Source organism: Oenanthe melanoleuca, chromosome 13 (genome assembly GCF_029582105.1).
Source record: "Oenanthe melanoleuca isolate GR-GAL-2019-014 chromosome 13, OMel1.0, whole genome shotgun sequence".
Taxonomy (NCBI): Eukaryota; Metazoa; Chordata; class Aves; order Passeriformes; family Muscicapidae; genus Oenanthe; species Oenanthe melanoleuca.
In genome coordinates, this window is record NC_079347.1 from 8,960,391 (window position 1) to 8,975,827 (window position 15,437).

The following is a 15,437-nucleotide window of genomic DNA, read 5'->3' on the forward strand; positions in this document are numbered from 1 at the left end:
CTAAAAAATACCAAAAACCACTAAATCCTGCAGGGAGCTCATGGCTCCCCTTGGACTCACTGAGAAGAGCTCAGTGCCTCAGCAAGAGCTGGGCTGCCCCAAGGAGCTTCACATGCACTGCCAAACCCACCCCACACTCAGCTTTGTGTCAGCACTGGAGCAGGAGCAGGGGGACCAAAATATTCCATACCTGTCACAGCCATGAGAATGTGCAGGCATCAGGAGATCAGCTCAGTGTTTTCCTTATACTGTGCCTTTTTGGAGGAGAATCACATATTCAAGGATCTTTCATGTGGTTCATGAATGGATCCAGATCAGAAAGCAATGCCCCTAATCTCAACAGAAGGGATGAATCAAGTACTAAAGCCTGATAACTGTGTGCTTTCAGCCTGTGGTTAAACTTCTGGGTAAGAGGGCTTGGTGAATGCAGGGGTGGGTAGAAAATATATATAATTATTGTGTCTGGTAGCTCAGCCCATGCCAGTGTTTAACAGCCTGGAGAAAGCTGCACAGACTGAGCAGTGTGAGATGCTGCTGAGCTGGCAGAGGTTGTCTGGGGGCTGGTTAGACAGCAGCTGCTCAGATTGCCTGGGACTCACACCAAGAAAACCCAGCAGAGAGCATCACTGCAGGGGACAGGCACAAACTTTCAGAGCAGGCCAAAGGAGGAGAGGAGGAAAGGCAAATGGAGAAAACCAAGCTCCAAATGTTCCTCAGCAATCATGGAAATCCATTAATTTCCACACAGGAGGAAGTTTGCCCTGATTAGAGGCACAAGGCTCTCGTTAAAGCCATTCCTCCCCCCCAGTATTTCATGCTGCAGCAGCAGCCAGACTGCAGATGTGACCTTAACAGGAACATCTCTCCCCCAGCAGGCTAAGCCACCAGGCAGTGTTTGAAATGCAGACACCATCCCTGACTCCATAAAAAATGGGGGAATAATCTGAAAATCCACACTCTCTACTTGCACAGATCTTATCTTCCCAGAAGCATCTGTCACAGGGATGATATGAGATTAACTCTGGTGTGAAAGGAGACCTTGGACCCTGGGGCAGTCTCTGCTCTCTGCCTGGCTGACTTTCCCCACCACATCTGAGCAGTGCCCACAGCAGCTTTGGCAGCCCCCAGAGCAGAGGCCCCTTTTGCTTCAACCCTCTACAAAAAAACCTCTCATTATATCTGGGAAAGCCATAGGTCTGCCAGACCCCAGGTATGCCCTGGTTCCAAAATACTGCCCAGATTTTTGCTTTGTGCTGAACTGCAGCTCTTGGCATCTCCCTCTGTGTAAATACAGCATTTCCACCTCAGATTTTCCAGGCAATGTTGTGAAACACTTCCAGTCACTCCTTTGGGCATCAGTACCACACAGACTGACCCCATGCCCTCAAACCAAATCTCTTCATCCCTTAACCCTCACTCCCCTCCTTTGGTGATCCCTTAACCTCTCCAGTAAGAGCAGGGTAAGCAAAGCTTTGGTCTGAAAGCAAATCAAACCCAGGAGAGGCATGGCCCAGAGACCAGGATTACCTTCTGTCCAAACAGGACAGAGAATTCCTGCTGGCACAGCCCTGAATTCCCCTACCCAGTGTGAGCCAGATCAGGATCACCACCTGGGGTTTGGGGTTTACAGGCAATTCTGCTTGGAAACACCCACAGCAACACAAGATACACAGGTACTGAAACACCTGAAAAGGAGATCTCAGGACACTGGAAAGGTCTTTGGGATTTGTAGCCTGGGATTTGCTGTGATGGGCAGCCAGTCCCTCCCTGCTGTTTGAGGATGCAGAGGGTCAAGCAGGCAGTGTCTGCTCCCCACCACCATCGTGGGGTATTTGCTGCCTTGGCCAGCCTGATCCTACAGCTCACCCTGCTGCACTGGCTCTGATGGGAGCACATCACCCTAGTTCAGGAACAGAGAGTGTTTCATGAGTATTGCTCTAAATAAAAGTCAATTGTGTCTCAGCTCCTTTCTGGGATACTTTGCTATCACATTCTAGGTGAGATACAGCCAGGTCAAGATACCTGGGAACTGTCCTGGCTGGTCTGATCTATTCCTGTTCATCTGATGGATAAACACTCTACCAAACAGGGGAGCAGAGGCAGAGCAGGAGCACTGCTGGTGTCCAACTGGCACCAGAACCAAGACCAGCCCTGGCTGGGTCACCCAGACCTCCCTCCCCTCCTCGCCCCATTCCCCCTGCAGGTTTCAGCTCCACAGAGTGGAAGTGCTTTGTTTCAGGAGCACACAGTGATCTGCTGTTCCCATCTGTGTTTGTCATGCAGGCCCACCAGTGAACGTCAGCTGCAACATTTTCATCAACAGCTTTGGTTCGATTGCAGAAACAACCATGGTGAGTACAAATCACAGCACAGCTGCTCAGCTACTGGCTCAGCCTCACTGCACTCCCAAAAAATGCAGCATCACCCTCCTCAGAGTGGTTAGGGAAAAACACTCACTGCTCCCAAGCTCACTCAGGGTTTGAGTAAATTAATGGTCAACACACAAGACTGATTTCATGTAGCTGAACACCACACAGTTTCCATCTGCATCTTATAAAAACACTCCATGGGCAAAGGACAAGGGCCAGAAAAGAAAACAAATAACCTTTTTCTGAAGATTTGCCTGAGGCTCCAAACTCAGCACAGTTACAGATACTTTGTGTTTAAGTGGGCATAAATCCAAAATTACTCTGGATTGAAAGAGAAGGGAAATCAACTGAACTCAAATTCAACTTGCACCAGGATTTCAGATTCCCAAAGATTAAGAGAAAGATGAGATTAAAGATTAAGATGATTGTTTTCTTGGAGACATATTTCTGGTAGACAATGATTTTTAGTAGAAAATCAAAACCAATATTTCTGAGTTAAGGCTCACTTCATACAAAATTAGTGAGCATGGCTAAAGGCTGTATCTAATTGGCAAGACACAGAGGATCACTAGAATAGGAGATAATTGCTCCATCTGAAAACTATTAAAGATTGGTTGTGACATAACCAGTGAACAGCAAAGGAAAACTCTGGAGGTACTGTGCCTTACTGCTGTGCTAATTAAAGATAATCCAGAAATATGGTGTTTAATTACCCTCTGGTAATTCTTTTTCTAGAAAAATGTTGAATGAGGAATGCAAGGCTCCAGCTTCAGGCATTTTGCGCATTCAGGCAGGAAGTTTCAGGCTTTGCATATAGATCACACCTTTTGACTTGAACAAATTACTTGGCATGCACACCACTGTCAGAGGAGAGCCACAGCCACACAGCTCAGGTTATAAGTCTGTCCTGACACTACATCATTCTGCTGGAAATATTTGGGTTGAGACAGTTCAGTTCTGGTAGTAGAGGAGGAAACAAAAGCTGTTATTCTGTCCAAGAACAAGGAAACAGATTTCCTATCTGGTCTGCAGAATTTGTCAGAGCTCACAGGTGAGGAGTGTAGCATGGATTCCTTTTATATAAAGCAAAAGAGGAGGAACTGCCACCCAAATACACATCTGTTCCTAATTTACTGTTTAGTGGTTCCCTCCTCTGGAGTTACAGGCAATAAATGCTGCTCCTACACCAATCCAGAGTGCTGGGAGCAGGACAAGCCCACAAAGGATCTGTGCAATGTACAGAGCACATTCCATTGACGTGTTTTTCATCTGTCCCACACGGAGAGATGCACTGGAGCAGCCAAAGATGCCACATGATCCCTGTAGAGCAGGATGCTCCATAAAATTAGCACAGACTAGCACGAGAGAGATGCAGCTCACCTCCAAGACACGCTGCAGGGACTTCCTATCATCTCCAGATGCCACTCATTCCATGGGCAATCTTCCATGGAAGGAAAAAAACTTCCCATGGGAACCCAAGAACACCCTGTGGGCACATTGCTTTGTCTAGAAATATCCAAGGCAGCTCTGAGGAGCCAGCCCAGATGCCAGGCTGACACAGCATTGCACACAGCCTGATCCAATGCTCTTGTGTGGGAGCAGCAGTTCTGCTCGTAAACACCAACAGCAACACAGGAAACACAGTACTGAAACAGCTGAGAAAGAGATCTCAGCAAGCTGGAGAGGTCCTGGGGATTTGTTACCTGGGATTTCCTCTGCAGAGCTGCCAGTCCCTCCCTGCTGTTTGAGGATGCAGCAGGACAAACAGGCAGTGTCAGCTCCTGGGGAGAACAGACTGTCCTGTCTTGAAGGGCTTCTGAGACAGACCTGGCTGTTTTGAATTCAAACAAGTGGAACAAGTGGTCAAACATCAGAGGAAGGGGTGGCAGCTTAAAAAAATGGAGAGGGGAAAATCAGTTTTACCCATAGCCTATTACTGACTCCTGGGAATGAAGATGGCAAAACTCCCCCAGCTACTTCACTGGCCAAAAAGAGAAAGAAAATTATGTTTTAAACCCCCATCATTAGGCACTCTAAGCCTGGTCAGGTTCAGGTCTGAGTACTACATCACCTCATATTTCATTTCTATTACACTATTATCTGCAGGAGAAACCTCAGGGTTTTATGGGTACCCCACAAGCAGTTAGAGAAGGCTTTAAAATATCTCCATAGTGGGCTGATACTTCCTACAGAAAATACCAATGCTCCCTTCTAAGTTTACACTGCCTGAATACCACAAATCTGTGTAAACCATGAGCTCACCATAGAGAGGATTAGAGAAATTAGAGGGAGAGTGCTCACTTATGGCCTGAGGCCTCATGGAAGGTAGAGAAAGTGGAGAGAATACAGAAAAATAATAAAAAAGCAGGCATTTGATGCAGACAGCTGAATCTACAAACCTCAGAAGGAAAGAAAATGAGTTGCAGGCAAGAGAAGGCAGAAACTCCCCAGAGTGGGCAGAAAGCTGCTATCTGCCCCACAAAGGTTCCAAATAAACAAGGCAAGAAATGGAGATCTGAAAACTGCTGCAAAGTCAGAAGGAATTTAAAAATAATTAAAAGGCAAAGTCATCCACCAAATTGAATTCCTAAGGCAGAGCTGATTTAGAGCAAGGGGAGTAACTCCTTTAAGCATCCTGCAGAGCTGGAGACCCAACATAAAAGCCACTAGTGGTGCACACAATTTATTGGGCATTTATGTTGGATTGCAGCTCAGAGCTTGTGTCCAGCAGCTCTGAGGACTGGGAGCACATCCCTGTGAGCCCAGCCAGTGCTCCAAAGGGAAGGAGAGCAACCCCAGTAGCCAGATGAGTGCAGATTCCTCCTGTCCCAAAGCATCTCTGCAATAGTGCAGCCAACAGCAAGGGATTCCCAAGGACAAGTGCAAGATACAGCCACTCTCTCAAATTATTTTTATGACAAACACCAAACAACCCCCAAACACAAGCTCTTAAATCCCTTTTTGCTGTTCAAAAGCACAAACAGCTCCCCAGCCATACCAGATTATGAAACCTATAGCAAATGTAGAAATTCCTCATTCCAAATAAACAGAAGTGAAACACCTTAGGAACAAATCTGGGGTTTTAAGTGAATAAACTGCACCAGCTTTGGCTTTTCCTTGGGGCATGAAGAAACTGGTAGGATTATCTGAGCATTTCATTAACAAATTCTCTGCTATAACAGCAAACTTGAAATTAAGTGATGCCCTTGCTCACTTCTCCAATGGAAACTGCAGTTTTATGGCTTTCCATTGGCTTAGGCAGCTGGGAGCATTTTGTACACAGAGGAAGCACAGGGAGAAGAAGGAATATGTTTTTATATCATCACCTAGCAATGCTAGCAGGATGATTCTAGACTCTTCCTTTTAAAAGGACCCACACACAGCAAAGAAGAGACTGAAAAAGAAAGAAAAATCACAGAAGAGCCAGCACAGCCTCCCTTAGACACAATGTAAATATGCAAATTCATTTTTGCTGCTTTCATGCCATAGTTATCTCATCTGAAAAGAGCAAAGCAAATGTGACCTTCCAGCCAGCTGCAGCACAGCCACAACTGGGCTCCCAGCACCTCCTGAGGACAGGAGAAGCTGGAGGCTGCAACTGTCCCAATGTTAAGTGCTTGTTCAGAGACATCTGCACACGAGATTTCCAACAAGAAAAAACAAAGCCTCCTGCAAAGCAGACCAAGAAATTCAATCAAGACCCAGAAACTCCAGTTCAGCAGAGATTCTGACTAAGAACTTGGGTCACATATTTAATACTGGTCCCATTCACTCCAAAAATCAGCAAAAGATATGAGTTTCAATGCACAAACCCCATAGCAAAAGATAGGTTTTGAGCAAAGTTTCCTGCAGTCAGTCATTCTTAAACCCAACCATCAGTCCCACAGAGATGATAAGCACCTAACAAGTCACACAACACAAAATGAAAAGGTTTTCACAACAACTCACAGTCTGCTGCCATCTCAGTGTTAGACCTGCAGTGTTCCAGCTGTCTGTAATTGGAGTTTGTCTTCACACTAATGGAGAAGGGGTGTGGAAAAGAAAAAACAACAATAAGAAGCCATGAAATAGGGCTGTGCAACTCAAATACAAGGACACAAAACCCCCTCAAGCTGAAAAACAAAACCTCACTACTAAATACCTACATTTGCAATTCTGGATGCTGGCTGCAGCTCACATCCCAGCAGCTCCACTGGCTCAGAAAGAAACATATTCCCCACTTTTTGTAGGAGACACAGAAAAACTTTCTACTTTGGGTTCCATCATAAAAATCCCCACCCTTATTAAGCACCAGGGTACTGCTCCCATCCCTCACCAAGTGCCTGCCCTTCTCTGAGAGATTCCTCCTCCCCTCATCCAGGTGTTTCCACCCAGGCTTCAAGCTGGCTACTTGGCTATTAACCCTTCCTAGGGCTGGTCCTGGTGTGCTTGGCATTTTTGCAGCCTGTTGTAGTGGTCCTGACAAGGCAGGTTGCCTTCAAAATGTTTGTTCATTCCCATTCTAGAGAATTAACTCAATGCTAATAAAGCCCCTCATGCTCTGCTACCCAGCTGGGGTCCCAGAATCCCCTTCTGAAGGAGATCAGTCTCCACCCTGTTTTTTCCAACAGCAAAATGTAAATTTATCAAAGGGGAAATGTCTCCCCAAAGCTGTTCAGTGCAGAGGCTGCTCTGACAGGACCTCTGAGTCAGGAGGGAAAATCCATTGAGTGAGAGAGGCTCCATCCCCTCTGCTCAGCACTGCCTTCAGCCTCCTCTGCTTTCAGCAGATGTCAAGGCTATGGGATCCTGGGAAGGGAGTCTCAAATGATTTCTGTTTCCTTGTCTCCTTGCGAGGTCACTAAGCAGAACTTCATTTCAGCATTATCAAATTGAACTACTTTGATCACTCCAGTTATTCTCTTCCTGCCTTGTGTCATTTCCCCCTTGGGAGTAAAATGCCTTTGTGCCATGTTTCAAAGCTCCTGAATGCCTTCACTGCACAGAGCTGCTGCTCCCCTCTCCCCAGCCAGCCAGAGGAGCAGGCTGCACAAGATAATCAATGCCCGGATGTGATAGGCACACAAATGAGGAATGTGAGGAATAAGAAGGATATGGAGAAAGAGAATTTTTTTTTTTTGCCAAGTTTACAGCCCCAGTCAAACATCTTTTTTCTCTGCTTGAAAGTTCACATCAGAAATTGGCCAATGCTGTCCATCATTTAGGAATAACTGTGAACTTCTTGGGGATGCTAATGAAGATCTCCTAATCCAGGAGGAATGCTGCATATCTCCAGGTAGCCAAGGAATGAGTGTTGCTTGGCTCATCACCTCAGCCTGACTGCAATGCTGAGGACAGAGCTTCCAGCACAGAGGATCTTCAGCTGGTACAGAGCCCTGTAACCCTTCTCTTAGCCTGTGTCACAGCACACACATACCCTGCCTGCTCTCCATGCCTCCTGCTGCCTCCTCAGGCAGTGTCATGTCCAGTTTGCAGTCACAGTGCTTGGTTTTACATTTATGTTCAAATAAGGCTGGACACAAGAAACCTAAAAGGCTGCTCAGAACTTTCAGCACTGCAGTGCAATGACATAAGGGCAAAGGCATCTGGGAGAAAACCACATTCTCAGTGAGAAGGGCAGGACTGTGGAATAAACTCCCTCAGTAGGAAGATCTTCATAAATGCATAGACAGAAGTAAAATATTAATGCCTTGAAATGCCAAAGCCAGAGTATTGCATTCAGTGCATGTATCATATTTCTCTGCCCTTGCCTTTTTTATATCACAACATAAATGCTTCATTTTCTGTATTCCAAAGCAGAAAACATCCACAGCAAACACTTGTCTCCAAAGGAGGAGCACAGAGTAACACAAACCAGAGTTAGTCCCCACACTGCTGCACATCCCAGGGTGGAGGTGGTGCAGTTTCTCACACCACATTCACAATGTGCCCCTGGACTGTTCTCAGCAGGACATGAGGACAGGACACTGTGACTCTAGAGGTGAGTTAGGAGGGGCCTTCTCACATCCATCCACTGTGAGAAGTTAATTTTCATTTGGCCCACCTGCATTTAATTAAGATGCCTCCTCATAGTGACAGACTATGGCTATCATTCTGCCTGTGGGCTCTCATCCCTGCTGTGGTGGCAATATAAACCATTCACCACCTCCTGTCTCACCCTTTCCTGTCCTTTTGGCAAGTTTTGGAGCCAAAACAGTGAATTTACTCCATCAACAAAGCTTACCTGCAGTAACTCAGGCTGTTGTAGGGAATTTGGCTCCATTCCCTCCCCCCTTCTACTCCTCCATCAGGCTGAGCACACTTCTGGGCAGCTACCACTGAAGTTTCTTCCAAACACGAGTTTAATTTGTGTTCTACATGACAGAAGTCCCAAACTGGAGCTGACCTGCTAGCATCTAGCTTATTTGTAGCTGAATAAGCAAAACAACCTTTTGCTTTCTACCTATTAGGTCAGTGACATTGATTTCCCCGACTAAAATGGCTGCAGATCTTGATGCAGAGAAAAGGGAGAATTGAAAATATGCACATAGTTCTGGGAGCTGCTGCCTGCTGTGGAAAGTGGGAATTCATGGGTCCTTTCCTTTTCCAGGCTTGCGTGATGGGCTGGTCCTGTGCTGAGCCCCTGGTCCCCAGCTGTCCCCAGCTATTCACATTTCCTCCAGACACATTATCCAGGGTCGACAGACATGAATAATTAAGTCAGAGGGATGTACTAGGACTTGTGAAGGTGACACTTGGAATATCAGCAGAAGGAAAGAGTGTTGCAACTCTGTTTTGTGTTCAGAGGTCTGCTCCTTTTAGCATCAAGTCCGTGGTTCATTTGCTGTTGTCACAATCATTAATGTCATTAGCAGCTTCTGTGCTCTGAGGATGCAGATGGCACTAAGTGGCCTGAAACAGACTCTATACCATGTGCTTGGCTAGGAAGTGCCTCATCCAAAGCACAGAGCACCCAACACAACCCTCTCCCAGCCCTCCAGTGCCACTGGACACCGCGAGAGTCGTGTCCTCCTGGACAAGAGGATGTAGGTGCACAGTCAAGTGAGCTGGTGAGCAGCAGCATCAGAAAGTCTCTCCTATTGAGGCATCCTCCAGCTCCAGAGCTTTGTGCTCTCCAGATGGAAAGAGCAAACCTGGTGGCAGAGTGAGGGGGAGCCTCTCACCGAGTGCCTGCAGCAGGTATCAGACACCAGCGAGCACGTCAGACACCCTCCATTACCTGTCTCCTAATAAAAGTCTTCAAAGTACATTTGTGTTAGAAAGGCAGCAAAGAAACCCTTAATCATGAGAACAGCTATTCCTTGGGGCCTGGGCAGTGGAATTGGTTTATTATATGCTGCTCTTCAGACGCAGTCTGCCTCTATACTTAGAAAATGTCAATTAATTTATGGTTGTGGAGCTTTCATCCCTCTCCTGATAGCTGGCACATCCTCTCCCCATTTTAATTTATTGGTTCACTTTCTTATGTGAAAGTCAGAAGAAAAGGAGCGTGCAGATCACCCTGGGAAGCTGTTGGTCAGACAGGAAGAAGAGAAACTGCCTCTAATTTTCCAGTAGTGTCTGAACTCTGCATCAGCAGCCAGCCTTGACCTGGCGAGCTTAGGGGAGCTGTAAGACTTGTGGTTATGAAGCAAGTATAATTTTGCATAGTGCTGAGGGACTACTGTCAATTAAGGAAGATGGTCATCCTATAAAATCTGAAAAATAAAATTTTGACATTAGAGAGGGGAACCCAGAACGCTCAGGATTAGGAGAGCAGACCTCATGCATATCCCTCTCCTGCTCATAAATGCTAACCAAGGACAGCTGCTCCCATCAGTGCATCTGAGTTATCCTTATATTAGCAGACACACAGGGAATTTCTCCTTCATGGACAACCTGTCTCACTGTGATTTTCCTTTCCCAGTGCTGGGAGAACCACAGATAATCACAGTATGGGACAGTTCAGCTCTGAAAGGAAGCTGGTTTCAGCTTCTTTCCCCAAAAATCCTCTGCTGACAGTGGCAGTTCTGATTCCACCACTGCTCATGGCCTCTGCAGCCCCAGGGTGCAGACAGAGAGGTCCTGGCACTGCCCACACAGCTGCAATTGCTGTCACAGAGGGATGCAGGGACAGGCAGCTGCTCATGCTATGACACAGCTGTAAGCTACAAAGCTACAAATTAATAACAGCTCCTAGAGGAATAGCACCAAAAACACCTGGCATAGCTCGGGAACCACACGGTCTGGCTCATTTCAGGCTGGTTTCAGGCCGTGCTCCCTCCCCAGCAGCTGAGGCTGCTCTGAGCCCTGCTGTGTCTGTGTGCAGGATTACAGGGTGAACATCTTCCTGCGGCAGCAGTGGAACGACCCCCGGCTGGCCTACAACGAGTACCCCGACGACTCCCTGGACCTGGACCCCTCCATGCTGGACTCCATCTGGAAGCCTGACCTGTTCTTTGCCAACGAGAAAGGGGCCCATTTCCACGAGATCACCACGGACAACAAGCTGCTGAGGATCTCCCGGAACGGCAACGTCCTCTACAGCATCAGGTGAGGGGCTGTGCCAGGCTGGGGAGGGCTCAGCTGAGCCCCCATTCCAGCCTGCACTCTGGGAATGCTGTTGGAGATAATAAATTTAGGTGTTTTTAAGGTGTGAGTCATACAATTAGCAGTGCTGAAGCAATGTGGAAGGAAGAGACCTCTCCTAAAGCGTATTGAGACAGAGGGTTGTTCTGGGATGGAATTTAACTCATCTTTACCTCTTTCAGTTCAAGGACTTCTGCTCCTTGCTAGTACATTCCTAATGTAAAATTACTTCATCTGTCTTATGTTAGTACAAGCCTAAAAGCAGCTGTGCTGTGTGAAAACCAGTAGAAGCTCACGAACACTCTGTTTTCAAAGCTGCAGCATTTCCTGACCAAAAAAAAAAAGTAAAAATCAGGAAAAATGCTAAGTAGGGCCCCATGGCTTTGTCTCAGCCTAGTTTTTTCCCAGTTTTATCATTTTATTGCTAGATCCAAGAATCCATCAGCAAAATTGAACTAATTGCACTGAATTTCCCACAGGGAATCAACCTCAGTCCCACCTTCACTTCCAACCCCATTCACACTTTATTTTAAACCAATGAAATGAAGATCAAACTTCACTGGCTTAGACTGGGAAAGTTTAACTCTACATTGAAGACTTTTTATACCTCATGTAAAATGTAAATTTGTCTATGGAACACACACCCCATCTCACACTGCAGCTCCCAGTGGCAGCTATAGGAGTGAAAAGCAGTGTGGAGCTGTAAAATGTGAAATAAACAGCTTAATGCTGCAAAGTAGATGGCCTCCATCAAACACCAAGGTGGTTCCAGCCCAAAGACCAGCTCCCTCATGGCCAAAACAATGAGAGAATTGAGTGTTGGCTGAATGGGGAAACATCACACTTCTTAATTTTAAAAACCAGGCAGGGAGCAAAACTAACAACAGCAACTTTATAGTGAGCATGGCACAGAGTCCAGGAGGGTCTGCAGGGGCACAGAGGGGAAATGCAGGGTGTCCCAGCCCTGGGGCAATGACTCAGCAGGGAACATGGAAAAAAATCACCATTTTCAAGGCAAAAATCTGAAAATATTCTTGTTTAAAAAGAACAACTTTCCTATCTCATCTCCAAATGAAAATACAGTTGTTTTTATGAGTACATTTTCCTGTGAAAATTAAAAAGAAAGAGGATATTCCTTAAGAAGAGCACACTGTAAATGCAGAGTTTCCAGGAGGAGAAATAGTCTTTCCCTTAAAAAAAATAATCTCTCCAAGGTGCTCTGCCATTTTCTAACTGGTTCTTTGCTACTAATATTTGCAATAATCAAACCCCAGGCAAGGCATTACAAGAAGGTGGACTTTGTCACATCTTCTGTCCCAACATGCCTCTAAACTCAAGCTGAGAATTTCTCACAACATAAGATTTTAAATTAAAGTATCTTTCCCTCCTGATAAGTTTCTTGTAGTTCTGATGATAGAAAAATTCAATTTCTGTCCCCCGGGTAATTCTGCTATTTCTACATCAAGGCAAAAAGCTGAAAACCCTGAACACTTCAGGGAACAGCATTTTCAACATTATCAAACCAGATAACTCAAGTCTAACTATCTGGAGCAAATCATTCAGTATCAGCTTGTTGAACCAATCAAACACTTTAAGCATAGATCATGGTACAGAGCAGCACAACAATATAACAGAAAATGCAGCCTGCACCTAGTGGAAAATGGAGACAGAAATAGAGGTCTCAAGGGTTCTGCAGGAATTTGGGAAGACACAGGAGTTCATACTGGTTTAGCACAAGGCATTTTCCCTGCAGAAAATCCCACTGAATTCCTTCATTCCCCTCACACAAACATATGATCTTGATCAAACCTCTTTCTGGTGGTTTTTTATGACACAGAAATGTTCTGTTCAGAGATTTACAAACAGTGCCAGTCTCTAGAAATGCATCTGGGGGTTCCAGAGAGTGGGCTTGGGCTTTCTGCTAATCCAGCCTGCTGTGAGCCCGAGGCAAGACAGGAAAACCGAAGCAGCAGAAGGGTTTGGTGAGTGTCACTGTAGGGCTAGGGAGTGGTGACAGAATACAGCTACACAGAAGGCAGAAAAAGCAATTTATTGCAGAAGCAGACACATTTTTATATGGTTGGCAGGACCAAGGATAGAATTAAAGTTCATTGGTCCAAGGAAGGCAACACCTCTTGTAAAGGTGCTTTTACCAAATATCATGTTCCTCATGCACTCCTCCTGTCCACAGGTGCTAAACTTTGTTATTAATTCTTTCCTTTCTGTTTTCCTTAGAGTAGCTTGGGCAAACTCAAACTGCTTTTCTTCCCTGAGTGTCACTAGCACCCACAGGTGAGGGAACCCTTTGTTAGACAGTCTCAGCACTGCAGTGCCATGTGCAGCAGCTCTGCTGGGAGTGGTGTCACACACCCAAATGTTCAGCACTTCTGATGCTTTCCAGAGTGAGAGCACAGGCAGGGGAGCCATGGATGATCAGTCCTCCCCCCAGCCTGGGGCTCAGCCCTCAGCAGTGCCCACTGTCTGGCATTCCCTGGGTCTCTTCTCCCCTCAGGATCACGCTGACCCTGGCCTGCCCCATGGACCTGAAGAACTTCCCCATGGACGTGCAGACGTGCATCATGCAGTTGGAAAGCTGTGAGTCCTGTGCACACCCCCCTGTTGGAGGGGAGACCATCTCTTGTCCCTCTGCCTCCCCCCTGCCATCTCCTTTCCCAGCTGCAGCCCATTCCCAGCCCAGCCTCCAGAGCTTGCTCAAGAACCTCTTGCTTAGGATTTTCCATTCATTCAGCACGTGACATTTGCTGGAGAAGCCAAACCTCCAAATATCCCATGTGAGGAGCCCTGGCTTGCTTCTGTTTACATTGGCCTTTCACTTTGCAGAGAGAGGTGAAAGTGCTTTCAGCTGCAAGCAGGATTTTTTTCTCTCTGGATGAACATCTGCCACTGGTACATGTTGCTTATCCCAAAGGAGGGAAAGATGATGAGCTTCTTCCAGAGAATGAGGTCAAGTTGGAAACAGTAGAAAACAGTTCAGCAGGTCAAATTCAAGAAAAAAAATGTTATTTGTTGCAGAAAATCTCCAGTTATTGCAGAAAAAGCTCCAGTGGAGGTTGTTGCCCTGGCTCTCACCACATGAAGAGCAGTTTTGCCTCAACCCAAATCCCATTCATGACAGCACTGTCAGGGAAGGCCAGGATGCACCCTTGCCTCCAAGCTCTCTTCTGCAGCACTGTCCCTTTCCAGATCAGTATTTAATGTGATTCACGTGACATTTGTCCCTTCCTCTCAACAGTTGGCTACACAATGAATGATCTCATATTTGAGTGGCAAGAAAAGGGAGCAGTACAAGTTGCTGATGGGCTGACGTTGCCTCAGTTTATCCTCAAAGAAGAAAAAGACTTGAGATACTGCACGAAGCACTACAACACAGGTCAGTGCTGTTAACCCTTAACTGGGGCTTCAGTAGAGAGGAATTCAGGATTGTGCATTTACCAGAGTCTCTTGCTCTGTCTGATGGCACTCTGGCCTTGTCCTACACTTCCAGAGATAACAGACTTGTAGAAATATATACAGCAAATGAAAAGCTAATGGACACAAATGTGCAAAATCCTCTTGTGCCCAGTAACATCTGCATCAATTCAAGAGTGTTTGGTTGGGATCCTCTCTCCTAGAAGCTTCTTTTGTCTTTGAAATTTAAGCTACAAAGGATATAGTGCCAAAGGGCTTTCTTTGCTGTGTTAATGTTCATAGAATCCAAGAGTGGTTTGGGTTGGAAGGGACCTTAAAGACTATATTGCTCCATCCCCCTGCCATGGGCAGGGATATTTTCCACTTTCCCAGGTTGTTCCAAGCCCTGTCCAGCCTGGCCTTGGACACTGCCAGGGATGAGGCAGCCACAGCTTCTCTGGGCAACCTGTGCCAGGGTCTCTCCACTCTCACAGGGAGGAATTTCTTCCTAATATCTAATCTAAACCTTCTCTCTTTCAGTTTGAAGCCATTCCCCTTTGTCCTATCACTACATGCCCTGGGCAGCAGCTGCTCATTTCCTCCCCTAAGAAGGCTCTGGTTTAGGCAATGCAAGGAAATCCCCAGACACTGGCTGCAAACTGGAGGCTCACTGTGCCCCACCAATAACCTTCCATGCATCTCCCATCCTCCTCAGGCAAGTTCACCTGTATAGAAGCTCGTTTCCACCTGGAGAGGCAGATGGGCTATTACTTGATCCAGATGTACATCCCCAGCCTGCTGATTGTCATTCTGTCCTGGATCTCCTTCTGGATCAATATGGATGCTGCACCTGCTCGTGTGGGGCTGGGGATCACCACCGTGCTCACCATGACCACGCAGAGCTCTGGCTCCCGAGCATCACTGCCCAAGGTAGGGACCACCCTGTCCTCACCAGGGAGATCATGCACCCCAGTGCATCCCCACACAGATCCTCCTGCTGCCTTTGCACTATTCCAGTCTAAGGGCAAACTGAACTAATTCCAGCCCTATCCTGAAAGATTTTTGAATTCTCTAGGACTAGCAGCAAAACTT

General features: G+C 46.5%; 1 protein-coding gene across 2 annotated transcripts in view; it reads left to right on the forward strand.

Moving 5' to 3' along the window:
* The window catches only part of GLRA1 (glycine receptor alpha 1), a 39,289-nt gene that overhangs the window by 17,818 nt on the left and 6,034 nt on the right, over window positions 1–15,437 (forward strand). For both annotated transcript variants that reach the window (XM_056502326.1, XM_056502325.1), the window contains exons 3-7: window positions 2,284–2,351; window positions 10,678–10,901; window positions 13,450–13,532; window positions 14,191–14,328; window positions 15,061–15,275. In XM_056502326.1, the coding sequence (XP_056358301.1) occupies window positions 2,284–2,351; window positions 10,678–10,901; window positions 13,450–13,532; window positions 14,191–14,328; window positions 15,061–15,275 (728 nt within the window). The remainder of the gene's footprint in view (window positions 1–2,283; window positions 2,352–10,677; window positions 10,902–13,449; window positions 13,533–14,190; window positions 14,329–15,060; window positions 15,276–15,437) is intronic.